The 19,324-nt window shown below is 31.5% G+C and overlaps 1 protein-coding gene across 2 annotated transcripts in view; it reads left to right on the forward strand.

Moving 5' to 3' along the window:
* The window catches only part of LOC126748925 (atrial natriuretic peptide-converting enzyme), a 126,769-nt gene that overhangs the window by 57,122 nt on the left and 50,323 nt on the right, over positions 1 to 19,324 (forward strand). For both annotated transcript variants that reach the window (XM_050458467.1, XM_050458468.1), the window contains exons 7-9: positions 3,597 to 3,749; positions 16,772 to 16,987; positions 17,101 to 17,242. In XM_050458467.1, the coding sequence (XP_050314424.1) occupies positions 3,597 to 3,749; positions 16,772 to 16,987; positions 17,101 to 17,242 (511 nt within the window). The remainder of the gene's footprint in view (positions 1 to 3,596; positions 3,750 to 16,771; positions 16,988 to 17,100; positions 17,243 to 19,324) is intronic.

Consider the following 19,324-nt stretch of genomic DNA (forward strand, 5'->3'; position numbering starts at 1 on the left):
TTGCTGAATCCTTCATGAACATGCTCTCTGGTTCATTAGTGAAGGAATTTAAGATGATAGCTCTCAGAGATTTTTAGGAGAAATAGTTAAACTGTACAGGTATGCATCAAAGTATAAACTGATTTAAAATTCAACAAATTTATCGTTTTATTAATACAACTTGAACCAATCAGTCTGAGCCAGTAAAATTATGTAACATGTATATGACCGCCTGATGAGTAGCAGGTCTTAAAGTGTTTTTCTTGGGTAAGCCTAGTTTTATTCACAATTAGATCTATCATCCTTTGATCCAAATAATGCCAGATCAGGCATTGTAAACATAAAATCATAAGTCCAAAAAAATATTTAACTTCAGTCTCTAACATTAAGTATCTCTAATATCAAGCCATTATTGTTTGAAACCAAATCTCTGTAAAAGTTAATTCCACTGTTGGTACCACTTATTCAATAATGTCCAGTAATGTTAAATAGACATCACAAGATGAAAAGAGCTATGTCGTAGCTCGTAGCTTCGTAGCATAAAAATATCTAAAATCACTTATAAAGTATAGAACCAAAATTATTGTAATTTAATGGTTATGATGATGCCTATATTATAAAACAACGATAGTGAAATGAGCACGTTTTATTCCCAGCGCAACAGGATATTAACATATTAATTCAATAGAGGTTCTGCTGAGGCTAGCCAGGGCTAAGTGTCCTTAATAGTGACCTTAGCAGCAGCGACAAAAATCATTAATTTTCTGGGGTGGATTAGGGCTTTGCTGCTTTCAGAAAGGCCCGCTTAAGAAGGCAACGGGGGTAAAAGATAATACCTAAGGGGTTTTACGGATAATTGTAAATTATTCCTTTTATTTAAAGGTTTATACATCTATTTGTTAAGTTTAAATTAGACAGTGGCCTAAGTTTTTTTTTTAAATTTGGACAAAGTAACAGTACATCATAATACTTGTATACGCTGTTAATTTGAAAACATCCCATCCTCATTTCTTCTTTAATTTTTTATATTTAAAAATGTGCAAATATTTGTCAAACATTTTTCTAAGGTTTTCAATTAAATAACACCAAATCTTTAGCGGTGGTGGACAAAACACCTAAAATCTTAAATGGAAAGGCTGTTTATTTACTTTTTCAAGATTTAACATTTAACCTTCATCACCAAACCACACCTAACCTCCTTTTTTAAAACTGTAAATGAGTTTAAGGTTTCAAAAGCACCTTGTGATAATGTTTTATAGAATTAGAATGAAAATTAACTGTTGTTATAAAAAGGTAATTTTCTACAATTATTTTTACTGCCAGTATGAAACACAATAAAAGATAATATATTAAGATAATATTTAGCTAAAAAAATAGACCAGTACTTGTATAGTGAGAGTATAATATAGAGAAAAAAGTGTGCGGATTTGCCCTAATGATAGTTATTAAATAATTATTCTCTATTTGTTATTGTTATGTTGTATTCTATTTTTATCAACGTTATTGTAAAAATCAGTTTCTAAGTTTTGCTAATTTTAATTTTATGTTAAATTATTTTTAAAAACTGGATCTTATACTTAAAAAAGGTAACATGGTTTAATAAACGATATTAAATGATTAAACAATAACTATGTCCTGAAAATATCTTTAAGCTGAATGAAACTTGTACCATGGCTAATAAAAAATTGCTGTATTTTTAATAAATGGTTTAGCCGAAAAGATTATATAGAACGATAGTAATAGAATAGCCGTCATGATGATCCGACGATTCGGATTTTGTTCATATTACAACCTCAAGATTTTAAATATTTGAAGAGAAAAAAAGCTGCCTGACCATTTATCGGTATTTGGCCAAAGTAGCCTCTTGCTATCAAAGAGACTGGGATAGATTTTTTCATTTGTTTCTGCTGGCTTATCGATCGGCCATCCATAAAAACATACCTAATATATTATTTAATAAATATACAGTATTAGGCCATTTCAAAATACGACCTATGCTCAAAGTTTAATTTCCGCCCTCTTGCCTAAATATATAATTTGTGTCTTTCGAAAAAATTATCAGAAATATCAATCTTTCTCATCATTTCTTGACAGAATGTTTTATAGTATAGAGCTGAAAAAAATAGACTTCAGGCAGAAGTTTTCTGGAATGTTAGAGAAAACTTTCAGGGCAGACTTCGTCACTATTTAGAAAATATTTGATAGTATTTGACAAATTTAGTAAAATAGGTAACTTTTTATTAATTGTTTACATATCCTTGCAAAGCACTTGATGCTTAAATATTTCATGTATTTCTACTGAAGGCACTAAAAAGAATAATCAAGAAAGTGCTATTTTTGGCAATGTTTAATATACCGAATGATATTTGACAGTTCTGATACAACTCTAGCATGAAATACGGGTGGTTCACAATCCAGCCACCGAGATGGTTCATAACCCATGATGTAATTTTAGAAAAGTCAAAAACAAAATATTCATGATCCCAATACGACATAAACCAATATTGGATCGAAAAATAGAATCAAAACACTCAACAAACATTCATAACACCAACCGTTTCGGCACAAATTCAGCCACTTGGATAGCACTTTACAAACAATCCGGAAACTTTTCATAGTCAATTGTTGGTACCACGTCTGCAGTTGTCACAAGTAATCTGACTGTGGGCTTCTGTGTTATTACTAAAACTGACTCATGATAATATACAAGCTTCCACTGAAAGATGGCGATATTGATCAATTAGGGTAAAAAAGAATGCCGATGTTTCACTACTCAGCCCGGTTCACAACCCAGCATTTTCCCCTACCTTTATTAAGAAAAAATTATCAATTTATTATTTTTAATTTGTATTAAAAAATATCCCTACATTTAAAAAATAATTCTGAAGAGTCATTTTTTCACAAGCATTTTAGTTGTTTCCTTAATTAAAACTAATCAATTAATAAGTTTCTAAGCTATATTTGTCGATAAAAAAAAACTTTCGGAAATTAAGGGTGGTGCAAAACTTTTGAATTTATGTGTATATATGAAATATAAGCTCATAAATAATCCAGTCTTTAATAAATAAATACTAATAAAATATATAGAAAACATTAACAATGAAAAAAAAACCTGTTCGTTTACATTAAATATTTTTTAATTTATAGTTTTTTAATAAGGAAAATAATAATAATTTTTGGAAGTAGAAATTAGGAATATTCGAATGTTCTCCGCTTATGACATTTTACGAGACGTTGGTTGCCAAGGAAAAGAAGCCATAATGCACCAACGTCATGCCTCTTTCACGATGATTCTTTTATCATTTTCTATTCATCAATATATTTTAAAGGCATACTATGGAAAATCAAAAGCTACTTTTATTTTCTTCTTCTTTCATGTAACCACATACAAAGATTCATAAAAACATCAAACTTTAAACTTAGTTTTTAAAAAATCCTTAAAATAAGACTCCTTACATAAAAAGTTAGACTTTTAAGAAAGCTAATTTAGTTTAAAACTTATCAGAAATCAAGTTTTCTTTTATTGAAATTAATAATGTTAAATCATTACTTTCATTAATCGTCTAGCTTATAATTATGATTATTTTTTAATAGCTACGCACCTAACTTTATTTCAGAAACAAAAAGGCGGTGTGGATTCTTCTTAGACGTCTTTGGGCTAACGTTGCCAAAATATCTAGAGTGTGACCTATTTCCGGAGTCACCCGATCCTAACGTTTGTATTGGACAAGCAGAAGTGAAAGCGGTCAAAATCCGAGAATCTAAACCAAGTAAGTGGATATATATCTGCTCTTGAAATACGATTTTCATCAAGAGAGTGAACGTTTTCTCAAGGGTAGCTTCCGAAAATTTTTAGTTTGGAAGTCGACGAAGTTAGAGAATAGTTAGTTGTATCAATATATGCTCATCGAAGAGCTTAATTGCCATGCATAGTTTCCATATAAAATAGTGCTTCTATCTATATCTGTTTCTGTTGGAAGTTTTATAGTGAGGACTTTATTCGATACCTTATTACTTGAAACTATCATTTAAAATAAATAAACCGAGGCATTAACATATTTATATCATTAAATCACTTTAAAAGTATGATAAGCACGTGCAGATAAATAAAAATAAAATAATATATTTACCATATAAATAAATAGCGCATACAGGGAGACTCATAGAAAAACCTCTTTCAAACTCAATTTAAAAATTTGCATTTGATATTATTTTCTAATCTGTATGCAACCATAGGTTTAACTTAAGTATTTTTAACCCCACGTAATATTTTTCTCATATACGGTGAAAACTTTTTGTTTTAAAACATTTTAATCAAAATTTAACTTGTGCACTTTCCAAGTAAAAAAATATGTTTTTTAGATTTTACTAATCTTACTCTAAAAAAAGATACTTTTAGCGAATATCGATAAAATAAGCGGTTTTCGAAAAAAAGTTCAAGTAGGCATGTATTTCTAACATGATTGGAAGTAGTCTAAGCTTGGACCGTAGTTCTTGTTAAAAAATACAACAAGGGCAGCAATAAGATTACTGCAATACGTGCTAATATGTGGTTCCTGATGGATCAAGCACCACCACTTTTTAGCCTAGCAGTTTGCGATTACTTTTTTTGTAAACACTTACTTATTTCATAATTGATTCCCTCATTTTCTGCCGTATTTAGCACAGTATTTTTTTTTTGTTTTTATGATGAACAAATGGTTATTGATTAATTAATTGATTGATATTATACTATTTAAAATTTGGTATTTTGAACATTTTTCCTCACAGAGAAAATCCTTAGTGTACGCTAATCAAGTTAATACTAAAGAAAAAATTTTGTCGGGATAATCCGTAAGATATGAAATAGAAGAAACTAAGGTGGTAGCCGCAGTTGCGTATTTCTATTTTTTGGTTTCTTCAGGGCGAATCCACAAAAAAAACATATTTAAAAAAGCGTACAATCAATCAGCTCTTCTCTTATTTATGTACTCAGCCCTAATATTTATAGGAGGAAATATATAACACAAGATTATTCATATATGTATCAAAAAACCAGATTGCTTTAAATCAGATAATTTTGGTCTAACGAATATGTGATAGGTCTTATTGAACACATCTAATGGACGCTCTGAAATATAGTACAATTAAACAATGACTTAGAACTTCATACATATTTCATTTAATGAATATTGCCACATATTGCTTGCAAAATACTAATTTTTGAATCGTTTTGTTATTTTTATTTTTTTAAATTAAATATAATTTTTCTTATTAATGTATAAAAAAAATATACAGCTTAAATCGTAAATTAAATTTTTACTACTATAAATTAAATAATATTCAAGTTGCGTCCTCGTAAGTTCTTACTGATGCATATCACGATTTTGCATACTAGTCGGGTTATTTGAGAAGCACAAACTGTCTACGTAATTTATTCGTCTATTTCGTTATTAAAACTAAATAAAAACGTGAGTAAAATATTAGCTCGCATATAAATTCAATAGACCTAATCTTAAATATATTTTTAATGAAGGGAAATATACAGTTTCTAAATTGTACCTTTGACATTAAATTTTTAAAAAATGCTGTGAGGCAATGAAAAAGAGTTTTTTAAATTAATTTTATTTATTATTTGCCATGCGAGTGACAATTTCTAGTCTTGTAGGTACTTAAAATTTTCCATATATTCGTGGATAAAAGACACCATAATGACAATCTAATAAAAAGTAGAACCTACATTTTACTCAATTATGCTAAGGTGTTATAATTATATAACAACGAAATTCAAAGTTACTTAATAAATTAAAAATTAGCACGCAAGATTTAAATTCTTGCCATAACTATTCATTAACCCGGCGTCAATACGGTTGGCTTATGTTTTACGATCGGTGAGATATGAGCAAATAATATAACTATCCAAAAAATATTTTATACTGTGCAAAAATACAAAAAGTCTAATACCTACTGCTTTAAACAAAATAGAAAATAAGTTGTAATCAATTAAAAATTATCTTTTTTTAATTCAAAAAAATCTTTAGCTTCTACTTTACTCTGACTTCTGTGGGAAACATGAATCACATGTATTGACAGAATGCTTCAAGCAAACAAATTTATTACAAGTAACGCATACATAAAAAGATTTACGGTCCTTACTCCGGTCACAAATGAAGCATCTTCCACCTTTTTTTTTACTTATTTCCAGGATTTTCACCATCCTTGTCATGCACAGGCTGTAGAACTTCACCTGTGATTTCTGAACTTTTCCTTTTAAGATATACCGGAAGCCTCGAATTTAACTATTTTTAAGCTGTGTTCAATAGTGAAAAAAACACTGTTAGTAACTACCTGCGACTATTATGTGACACATTATAGTTACTTGAGAGTTCACCAACTATATCGACTCCTCCTTTTGTAGAATTATAAAAGGTTACAATTTCTGGTTTGCGTTTGTCTCCCGTGGAACCATCAATTTGATCAGAATGGTGTAGTGTCGATAAAAGTAATATATTTTTTTAAAATTTTTTTGGGATAGTAGGATACAAAGGTTACATCTTTTTGGAAAGCAAATTAAAGCTACACAAGGTTCGATCTTTCAGTTGTAAAATTTGCGACGGTATTTACTTTTTATTTGTAATGTACCTACTTACGTCAGCTTGTATTCACGAAGCAATCTAGGGGGTAGCTAGTAAAATAATTATGGAAGGTCAAATTACGACCAGTATTTTTGATTGTTTTAGCGAGCCGCATAACTACATCCTCGGGACGGTTACTCAAATTGAATGGCCCATCTGGCTGTTATCCGATATAAACTTCTTGAGCCAAAGCGTAAAATGTTTTTGCGTCTAGCAGTGCAAATATTTTAATTCCATATTTAGCGGGCTTATTTGGAATAAATTGACGAAAACTGCAACGCTCCCTAAATGATTCTCATTTTTCATCAATCGTAAGGTATTCACTGGGAGTGTACACACCTATATAATTCTCAACAAATATGTCGAAGATTCCTTTTATTGGGGCAAGTTTATCTAAACGACGCTTTTCATCTCGATTTTCTTTGTTGTCAAAGTGTAGACACTGCAAAAGAAGGCTGAACCTCTTCTGAGACATCGTTATTCTAAAAACATCCACTCCAAAGCCATCGGTAGCTCATAATATTTGCTCAAGCTCAAGTCATAATATTTTGAATTCCCGATTTCAAGAGCCCTGTGTATAAAAGTCCTAAGAAGGCTTTTAGCTCATCCAATGTTGTATCCTTTGTCAAATCCTATGTGTCTGGACGGCTGTAGTTTCGACCTTGAATTTTTTTATTTGTATATTGTACAATATCCAAAAGCATTACATCAGTGAAGAAAAGCTGCCAACATTCTAATGGTTCTTTGATATCTCTAAATTGGCGCTTGACTCCAGGTAGATGAGTTATTATATTTTCTGTTCTCACCTTTACAGCTAAATTTCGGTACCTCTGCTGTAATTTTGTAGAATCATTTCTACCAACAAACTCACTTTCTCTGCTGTAGCCCAAGCTGCTTGGTACAACAGATCTCAATAAATCTGCATCATTGATTTCCTGATCGGAGTCAGAATTGGCTGACCTTTCACTTATACGATCATCCTCTGCTTTCGAATCCGATGCTAAGTCGTGCTCCGCAAGATCGTAATCATCCGTTTCTGCCCATAAATGAAGTAAACGCTTTTTTTTTTAAACAATTTGTAAAACATAAAGCTAAGGCAATTACCTTGCACAAGGGCAGATCCAAACTAAGCAAATATACGGTGGGGTATGGAAGGTATCGTTGCAAACGAAGCGTTCTACTACATGCGCGAAACGTTGCTGACCGGAATTAAAACCCATCGGCAAAAACCCAAGTTAAAAAGTTCAGAGTGCCTCTATCTATCAGACAATAAATAAAACAACACATTTTTTGGGACATATTGCAAAATTTATTTCCGCGCCATCTTTCGATCGAGCGGATAACCTCAAAACAACCCAACACCCTCCTTTCATTTAACTTTCTTTTCTAAAGGGGAATTTTCTGTGTTGTTGGTCATACTGAAATACAAGAAAACAACGATTACAGAAACGACGAAATTAACGAAAACAGCGCGTATTGCCATATTTCGCCTTTAAGCATCTCTCTATGCTTAATGATCGATTCCCTAATCTGCATAATATTAACATAAAATCTCTTAAATACACAGGTAACACAATTCTACTGATAAGTATGATTTGTAGATACTTCTGTCAACAGTAATAAATCAGAGCAAGCAAATAGTTCTCAGATTAAATCTACAGAAAACCAATTAGATATTAATTCTCAAAAATCATAGTTAAGATAAATACTTGAGGTATATACAGAATGTTCATTTGAAAACTTCTTACCACGGATTTATCGAAAACCACTGTTTAAAAAAAAACGCCGAAAATTATTTCACCCCCTTTCACCCTCTGCCCCCAAGGGTCATCCCCTTAAAAATTTTTAATGGGAAGGGGTATCGAGTAATAGTTTGTTTAAAAGGTCTTTCATTTTGACGTTTGATTTTTTCAAATAGGTCGATTCGTTTTCGAGAAAATTAGAAAAATCTTTGTTTATCTTAATTTGTTAAGATAGAAAACAAAAACATGAAAATATCAGTTTTTATTTCAATAATTGTTCAAAACGGTGGGAAGTTTTCAAATGAACAACCTGTATAAGAAAATAGTAAGAAGTACAAAAATACAAATATTTAAGCTGTTAGGTGAAATAAAAAGAGGAGGGCAAGACCAAATATCCCAAATTTTCATTTGTTGTTTCATTTATGCTGGAACACAAGCTTTATGTAGGTAATAATATTATCAATCCATCATTATTATTTGTTCTAATTCCCGCAATGGCTTAGCAGGATGTATAGGACCAGCAAAGAGTTTAATTGATTGATCGCTGCCATACCGCAATTTCTTAACTTTAATTCAATTATTCTGTTGTAACACAAAGGTCTATAAAATTAGAAATAACCAGAATCATATGTTATTATGGATGCCTAGACAGCAAGGCGTGAAAGAAATTTTTTCAGTCAGATATAAAGACTGCTTGCAACCTTGTTGCTAATCTTGTCTAATTTACCACCTCTTAACTTACTTATTGGGTATCTTTTACTTATCTTATTTGGATACCTATATACTAATATTTGGGATGTCATGTGTTCTCCAAAATCTTATAAGATCAATTTGTTCCGCTTCATGATTTCCAAAGGCCTAATATAGGGCGAAACGTTAGAATTTTATTTGATATTGAATATTGAATATTTGGCCCAAATATCCAACTAAAGCTAAAAAACTTACTTACTTACAACCATCATTTACGTAAACGAATGAATAATAGTTCTTTATAGAATAAGTATATAATATGGACCGATAAGGTGCACTGCATCGCAATCGGACACGAAACGATTTTGGCTTTAATAATAAATTTAAATTTAATATACAGGGTAATCCATTTTATGCTTGGGAAAGTAAAGTTAAATAAAACACACAAGATATTCAGATGGAGACGAAATTTTTATTTTGTTTTAAAGATTGAATCATTCCATTATATGTGAAACACAATGTCATTTAAATGTCCACCGCGGGAACTCTGACAAACTTCAATCCTTTTAAGAAAATTTTCAATCACTTTTCGGCACATTTCAGGTGATATCTCGGCTAGAACTTCACGAATGTTGGCTTTAAGTTGTTGAAGAGTTTGAGGGTTATTGGCGTAAACACGATCTTTCGCATAGCCCAACAAAAAAAAATCGAAAGATGTGAGATCACAGGATCTTGAGGGCCAATAGATATCACCTAATCTTGAAATTAAACGTCCTGGAAACTTCTCTTGCAAAAGAGCTCGGTTGGCCTGTGTTGTGTGGCTTGTGGCCTCGTCTGTTGGAACTACTTGTCTTCCAGATCTTCTTTTTCGATTTTTCTCCAAAAATAATTGGTCAACATGCTTCCATACCGCTCAGAGTTTACTGTTCCTCAGGCTCTCCCACGATTGTTTTCAGAAAAATACGGACCAATGACACCACCAGACCATAATGCACACCATACAGTCTTTTTTTCGGGATGCAAAGGCCTTTCTACAATCACCTGAGGATTTTCAGAACCCCATATGCGGCAATTCTGTTTATTTACGTAGCCACACAGCCTAAAATGAGCCTCATCACTGAAGAAAATTCTGCTCGAAAAATGAGCATCAGTAGCTTGTTGTTCAAGCACCCAATTTCCGAATGTTCTGCGTTGTCTGTAGGCTTAAGTTCTTGAGTGAGTTGGACTTTGTATGGATAGAGCTGTAAATCCAAATGCAAAACTCGCCACAGTGAGCCGTAAGACAAACCCAAATTTTGAGCACGCCGAGGAATTGACAAATTTGGGTCTTCCTCCACACTTTGAGCCACAGCAGCGATATTTTCAGCTGAATGACTGTTACGGTGATGCACGTGCCCTACAATATCAGTAACCGATCCAGTCTCTTTAAATTTTCTTACTGTGTTCGAAATTGCTTGCTCTGTAGGACCATTATATCGACCGTAATCAGCTCGTAAAGCTCTAAACGTTGACACAGGAGAATCACCGTTTTTATAGAACAATTTAATAATTTTAGTACGTTGTTCGACTGTTAAACGATCCATATTTATAAATGGCAAACCTTCAACTAAAAAAACGCTTCACATGACGTTTATTTCTGACAGGTGTCAAACGGCAGGGTTGTACTTAGCCAACCTCGAATTGGATAACCCGCTATTTATGCAGACATAAATTAAAGTTAAAGTTTGTTAAAACTTCAATAGGTATGCAAAATGATGCACCCTTTTAAGCCATTGTAAAAATTATACTTTTAAGAAAAAATATCGTTGACATTATATAAACTGGAGAATCGATATTTGACGATACCTAATATGATCCATTTGTGACGTCTTCTTAACGTAGTTATGATGAAAGTGATGCCTTGGAAGCTATAGTTACTGTCCCAATGACGTCGACGATCAATGAAGAGCTAATTGAAATGTCTTGAAGACCTTACTCTTTTACCAGGATATAATATAATAAACAACTAAATTTTCTGGAATCTATTAATGAAGTAAAGGAAAATGGATGCGAGAAAATCCAAACTCAAAAATTTTGTCAAAGCAAAATAGGAGTAAAATAAAGACAAAAGAAGTAGCATGTTAATCAATTTATTAAAAATATCTTAACAAGAACTCGCGAGGTATTGATTTCTTGTAAAACATTTAAAAAGTTCCAAAGAAAACTTATTGTTTTTAATTGTCTTAATCCAAAACCTGTCTATATACCTGCATTATAATAATTTCTCAAAGTGTCAAGTCAGCAAAATTCTACACAGCTAGAGGTGTTTTTTTATAAAACGGCTAAATGAGCAGGTGTGAATGTTAAATTCCACATCTGTTTTGTATTTTTATTTCTTGATTCAGTGAACTTTGAACATAATTGCTGGATGGCTCCACTTATTTCAAAACACGTAACGTAATAAAGATTCCTCTCTCAATTAATATTAGACAGCATATTTTTCATAATAAGTCACATAATAAATATGGTGTTAATGAAAGGATATATAGATATTATTTAACTTAATCCTTAGACATAAGTAAACTGTTCTCGAAAACGTATAAAAAAATCTCTACCAAAAAAAGAAGAAAAATAAAGTTAAAGGTACTCCTATTAAAGATCAATTTAAAGCAATTAATAAAGAAAGCCACATCAAAATTCATGCTAGAGAGTAAAAAAAAACTTAATGAGACAGGCAAAAAAAGGTTATAGATCACTTGCGAACAGATTTTTATAGCAAATTAAGCTACCAAAAATATATTATAGAAATTTAAAATGTGTGCCAAGCTAAAATGCCGATGTGGCAGTATGTTTACTTATTGAAAGTTATATTACTCAATAAATTTTCAATACTTAAAAATACTTATAAGTGAAAATTTTATAATTTTTTTTATTGTTTAATAATTTTAATAGGAAAAAAAAGCTTCTATTTTTTAATTAGAATAATTTTTTTAAAAACATACCGTCTTCGGAAAAAAATATTTCAGGCAGTAACTGGCACACTAAATTATCTGGCTTTAACATCGGGACCTGAAAGGTAAAAATAATAAAGGAAGATAAGATTAATGCCTCTGCCACCATTTTACGGTTATGTTTATCTTCTTAAACGGAATGACAAAATAAAAACGAAACATCAATTTCTAAATATTGACTCTTCTACAAAATTGCTTGAGGGAGTTTTGTCTTAGGAAAAACCATTACATTAATTAACCGATGTCACTTTAAGCTCTTAGAAGATTTCTAAATCTATATCGCTTATGTTGAACAAAAAGACTTTTTTTTTACTTTTCGATGTTTAAAATCCATTAAATGTTTACCAAGGGACAGATGAATTTACGTCATCAGCTTTAAAACTTCCAACAACGGTTTCGACTCAAGGTAAAAGGAGAAGGGATTACTCACTTTAAACTTTCGCTTCACCTTAAACTTTTTCTTGTTTGTCTAAACTTCTTAAAATTTAACACTTATTCCATATAAATACAACATAATCTAATAATAGACGCAACTTTAGGTATATAACTATAACTAGAATATTATTAGATTAGAAGAAAAATAAAAAAAAAAAATAAGTTAATAGAATTAAAACAGGCCTAGCATGAAAACAATAATTTAAAACAAAAATAATTCAGTCAAGCATTTATAGAATTGTTGAATAATATTTTACTGTTAAAAACTCAATAAAAGTTGAAATTGTGATTAGAAATCCACCATAAGCTTTAAGATTTCTTCCTTATCGCACTGTTACTACGAGTAGTTGCTACTTGTAGAGGTTGCCGTTTCGCTATTAATCCCACAGGATTCTCCAATTCGAAACGTAGAAATAAAGATTTATGCTTTAGATGCGATCATATACTTGCAATAAGTCAGTCAAAAATCAAAATTAAACGTACGAGGTATTATATTTCCTCTGTGAGAAGCAGGTGAGGAATCGCGGAATCGGTCGTTTTCTTCTTAATTTTTTTTAACGCTTTGCCTGAAGAAAGAAATTTGGCGTGCATGTATAGATAAGTGTCTGTACTAGTGGACAAAGTCTCGTATTTTTCTTTAGGAGTTTTTCTAACTGACTGATGATATTTCTTACATTTTATAGATATTTTTACCAAGCTCGACTAAAGAGAAGACAATATATATTTAAGTGTTTGACTGGTTTGGTCTGATAATTATATCCCGAATATTACGAATAAATAATGATCGCTAAGACGTTAAACATTGACTCAAAATTGTAAATGTTAAACCTTGAAAGTAATTTCGATCAGATACATAATATTGTATGGAATATGAACCATTGTAAAAGCTTTACTAGCAATTGCCTAGAGGTAGCACGAGATTTTTAAATGGAACGTTTTATATTTTTTTAATTGTACATATTCTAGGAGAATATTCGCTAAGCGTATTAAGTTTTCATAACGATATTACTTTTAAGATAACCAATAATTTCAAAATCTATATTGAATCGAAGTTTAAATAAAATATTAGCTAAGGCCGTTTATTCGAATCATACAAAATAGAGAAAAAACAAACAAAAAAAAGGTTTTTTTTAAATTACTATGTCTGTCAAGATTAATGTCTCGTCAGGTCCCAAATCCTATTCAAATATGTAGTAAGGAGATAAAAAAGATTTCAATAATGGAAAGTTGGAAGAAAAAAAAGTTTAAAAAAATATATAATTCATATTATAAACAATTCAATATACGGGATGTCTATTAAATATCCGAACGCTTTCCGAATCCGCAGTCAAAAATAGTGGGGTCTATTTAAAATTTAGAAGTTGACATCAAATTTACCGTCAAAGATATTCTTAACCCGCGATCACTCGCGCGGTTAATTATTACGTTGCCACTCGCGTGTTAGATTTAATCTAACATATGAATTTCAGACAATTTTATATAAAAATCAAATACAGTGTGGTATTATTTTATTTTAACATTTATTCAAGAAACATAAAACATAATGTACATTCGTAAAATAAACAGAAATTCGCACTTTGGCCATTAAAAGGAAACATTAAACAAACAAAAATGTGTTAGAAATTAAATGAACCGAATCGTTGTCAAAAAGACATTATTAAACTAGTGCAATCAGTCTATTCATCTTCTTGCATAACACAGTCCTGGCATAAAACTGTAGTTTTTATCCTATGTTCCTTACAAATAGGTTTGGAGCATACATCACACTGGCAATTTGTAAATCTATTTTTTCTGATTGGACAAAAAGAGCATCTAGGTTTTCGCTGTGTCCCAATTCGTTCTTCGCTGGTTCGTTCTGCTAGAGGTGCTTCAGAACCAAGGACATTTCGAATTTTTTGCTTCAAGGGGATTAAAAAATGTTGAATTCTATAATTTTAATTTTATATTAAAAAAGCACGCATAGTAAATGAGGTTTAGCAAGCTTATAGCTTATAGCACGCTTTAGTAAATGAAGGTTAGCAAGTTGTTTTGTAAGCTCACTAAGTAATTGTCTTCGAGGAACGTCATTTCCGGTGTTGGAGGTATAAATAATCCTGGAATTTATTCCTCCAATGTTTAGCATTGAGCAAAAGATATTGAGTGGCCACCTGTTGCTTATCCTTGTAATGGAGTATTCCGTTTTCATCCTGTCTACAACGTCCACTGCTCCCTTTGTAAGGTTATAAAATGTAATAACCGAAGGCTTATGTTCGTCACCAGATTCGACATCAATTTCGTCGGTATCCTGGAATGTGGATAACATAAGAACATTTTTGCTAGGCCTTGGTATGTAAGATGTAAGCATGCATTGATTGGGGTCTTTCCCATGTGCAAAGATACTACTTTTAGGTTTACGAATTTTTGTATTTAGAAATAAGTTAGGGATTTCCCTTTTGTTTTTCCTTAGCGTTCCTACTAAGGTCAGTCTGTGATTTTGATATAGATCATTCGCTAGCGGTACCGAAGTAAAGTAATTGTCAACGGTTACATTCCTACCACTTCCACTGCAATGCGTAAGAAGACGTTTTACGACACTTGCTGCATTATTAGGTAATTGGAACTGGCCATTGGGTTGCTTTCCAGCGTATATCTCCAAATTGTGGGTATAAAATATTCTTGCATCGACTGCTGCATATATTTTGATACCATACTTTGCTGGTTTATTGGCAATATATTGTCTGAAACGGCAACATCCCCTAAACGCCTCTAGCATTTCGTCTATGGTAATGTATTCCCCAAGGGAATAGTACTGAACACATTTTTCCACAAAATGATCAAAAATGTAGCGCAGTGGAGCCAGCTTGTTTTCTTTTGCTTTTTCGTGCCTGGCTGCCTTATGGTCGAATCGAATACCTTGTACTAGCAAGTGAAATCGGCTCTTAGACATAACCGCCGAAAAAAACTCCGGAGCTCTTCCATCTGTCCGCCATAGGTCATTTATATTTAAATGTTGAGATTTTTTTACCCCAGCTAAGTACAGAACTCCCAAAAAAGCGTGCATTTCTTCAAAGTTAGTCGGCAAACTATCTCTCTCACGTTGATATTTAGGTCTCATCAGGTCAAGCTGTAGATTTGTACATTCCACGATATACCCAATAATTTCATCTGAAAAAAATATTTTCCAGCAATCCATATATGTTTTAGCATTCTTGGCAGCATTTTTTACTCCCGGTAATTTTGTTACAATGTTTTTAAAACGCGTTTTACTTCGAATAATGTCTTTATGCTTTAACCACTTTGTTGCACCATCTTTCCCAATGTAATATAGTTCATTGGGAGTCACCGTTTTAGTCCTTTGAGGTTCAAGGTCGCCGACATCAGATTGCTCGGTGTCCGTGTCATGGTCGCTGTGTTGAGATGGTGCATCTTTATCTGAGACGTCACACTCTACTGCAGGTAAAAAATCTGTTTCTTCAGAAGCTTCCCAAAGTGCTAATAACCTTTGCTGTTCCTTTTCATATGACATTTTGTAAAAGTGCAACTTTAAATACTTCCAACAGGATCACTCGCGTAGTTAGATATTTTCTAACAACTTTGTAAAAAAACGTGAACGTAATAACTCGCGCGTTAGATTCCGTCTAACAGCTTCGTCATGCTTGCCTAAAAGCTACTAAAACAAATTTCGTGGATGGCGGTAGACAAAACGCAATATGGGGGGGAGTACTGCGATAGATGAACTAGGAATTCACCGGACAGACGTTGCCGCACTACTATTCTTGGTATTTTACTGATGGAAAATGTTAGAAAAAATCTAACAGCCCTAATGATCGCGGGTTAAGGTCGAATTTGAGATTTACCATTTAGTTCCTTTTTCAATTCCATTAAATTTTTGTTTAATTTTTTTTTTACGAAAATTTATATTTTCAGAGATATTTTACCGTTCGGATATTTAATAGACATCCAATATCTGTATGATAGTAAATATATTATTTTAGGATCCTAAAATAAGATAAGATAAGATTATTTTTTTTGGTTATGAAGTCTATTATTTTTTTTGGATTTTGGCTTCTTTAAAGAAATTTAAACAGGAAATCACTCTTAATAGATTTCTGCTTATACTGCAAATGTCTTTATTAAATGTCATATTATTTGCTATTTCCTTAGCGCTTTTACCTTATCTTAAATCAATGCCACAGCTAAACAGCTTTAACAAACCTTAAGAAATTCTTCCAAACTCTATGTTTATGTAAAATTAAATTACTATATTTATGTAAATTAATATTGCTGGCTAAATGTCGAACCACTTTAAATATATAAAAAGTTTTACTATATTTTTTTTTAGTTTGCCCTCATGGATTTCAGTGCGATATAAAAAGATGTATTCCAATGGATTGGCATTGTGATGGTCATGTCGATTGCAAGGATCAATCCGATGAACTAAATTGCAAAAAATGTGAATCTGATATGATACATTGCGGTTTCGATAAGTGCATTAATCAAGGGCATATGTGCGATGGAAAAGTTGATTGTCCTTGGGGACAAGATGAGAGAAACTGCTGTAAGTATTCTAGTTTTTTTTCTGTGAGGTCACGATTTTATGATTTTTTGTCAAACATTATGTTTGTTTATTTTTTTCTAAAAGCCTTTTTTTATAAACTTATTTTTTTTTAGTGCGACTAAGTGATGAAAATGGCGATGAAGGAAAAGGAATATTAGAAGTTTTTCGTCCTGATCAGAAAAAATGGGCACCAGCTTGCGTAACTCAGTGGGATGATCATTTATCAAAAAATGTTTGCTTTCTGCTGGGATATAAGTAAGTGTTTATTTGCATGTTGTAATAGAAATATTTTTTTAAACAAAATATTTTATTCGCATATTGAGATAGTTCAAAAAAAGCTAACAATCGCTAAAACTTTTTAAAAATTTCTTAAGAATTTTAAATATTAATAAATAATTTGCATCTCATAAAATAAAATGGTTAATTGTAGCTGAAACTTTATAATGCCTTGCCCATCTTTTGCCTTTTCATTTACATTAGATTTGGCTTTAGTTAACTGGTCGTAATATACATGCCGATATTATATACGGGTTGGCGAATAGAAAACTATACATAAGAATTAAAAATGGTATCACCGCTTCTCGCTTACTTTCTGATTGATAAGTGGCGCGGCGGATTCTTATTTTTTTTTAATTTTTAATTGATTTAATGGTTTTATGGAAGCAATTCGGCAGTATAAAGCAGGGATTTATTCTTACTGAACTCTGAAAATAGACCGATTCCTTTTGATAAAACTATTTTAAATGTCGTATCAAATTTTGAGACATCTTTTTGCCAAGAATAAAGGAATTGTCACATCAAAGCTCAAGAAAGGGTCCAGGAGATAGAACGGTGGAAAGAAATGGTTTATAGTGCTTTAGTTTTGGATTCAGCACGATCAAGCATTGTCGGAGAGGAACTGGGTATGCACCATAAAACTGTGATGAGTATTTGGAAAAAACATGGATACAAAAGCTTTAAATATTCCAAAACTCAGGAGGTGTTTCCTGAAGACCAGTGGCAAAGAATGTCATTTTGTAAAACCATGATGGAAAGGGCAAATAAAAATACATTTCTTAGAAAATATTTTGTTTTCAGATGAGTATTTTTTTCCATTGCATGTTAAACCCAATCCTTCTATTGTTCGTTACTATTCTCAGGAAAATGAGCACAGAAGTTTTCCGTTCCGTACTTGGTACCCTAAAAATTTAAATGTTTGGGCTGGTATTTTAGGCGACCATATTATTGGGGCACTTTTCAGTGATGGTCCTTTGAACGCCAAAAAAATACCATGAGTTGCTATAAAACAAAGTTCTTCCTGCAGTTCAGCTACTCGCTGTCCTACTCATAATGCAGTAAAAAAAAGTAAATTTTTAGCAAATACTTTTCCTAACCGCCTTATTAGTGGAATTGGCAATATTAAATGGCCTCCAAGATCTCCCGATTTATTATCAAATGATTTTTATTTATGGGGTTATTTTAAAAAGACTACTTATAAACATCATAATAGTAGGCCAACGAATTTAGAGGAGTTGAGAAACAAAATTGTTGAATCTGCCAATTCTATTTTACCTCAAACTCTTTTGGGAGTAAGAAACAGCTTATAGGATAGGCTAACATTTTGTTTAGCTAAAAAAGAAGGGCTTTTTGAGCCTTTAATTTGAAGAATTATTTCTTAAGTTTATTATTTAGACTTTTAGTGTCTGTTTTTTTAACGTTTACATTCTATTGTTATTAGAGATTATATTTTATTTTATAAGAACAACACTTTTTATTTCTCATTCTATACATTTTTCTCACTCTATACAAGATCAAAAAAAATATATATTAGATATTCAAAGAATAACCAGAAATATTGTTAAAAGTTCTTTTTTTCACTTATCATGTTGTTATGAAACAAAAATGTTAAAGACATATGCGATATTTTCATCAAAGAAGTAAACAAAATTAGATGCATTTTTCGGTCTAAGTTTAAACTTCCTAAACTTAAGTGCTGATTCGAAAGTTTTTAGGTGTTTTTAATTTGGCGAAATGAAAGAAAACCATGAAGGTGAGTACTTTAATATTTATTATGAGTAATTTTTATATGTTTAATGTTATATGAAAAAAATACTATAAATAAAAGTTATGTAAAAAATAAGAAATTATAAATTTAAAAAGGTTAATAGAGTTTTAAACAAATGAACACGAGAGAACTCTTAGATTTTTGGTCCAATAATTACCACATATTATCGATTAAGTCATACCTGTCTATTCGGTATTTTTTTAAAAATATTTAAACATATTTGTTGGCATGGGTGTTACTGTTTGGAAACCTATTTCTAGGAAAATATCATTATTCTTATTGTTAATTTATAT

This window comes from Anthonomus grandis, chromosome 22 (genome assembly GCF_022605725.1).
Source record: "Anthonomus grandis grandis chromosome 22, icAntGran1.3, whole genome shotgun sequence".
Classification (NCBI taxonomy): Eukaryota; Metazoa; Arthropoda; class Insecta; order Coleoptera; family Curculionidae; genus Anthonomus; species Anthonomus grandis.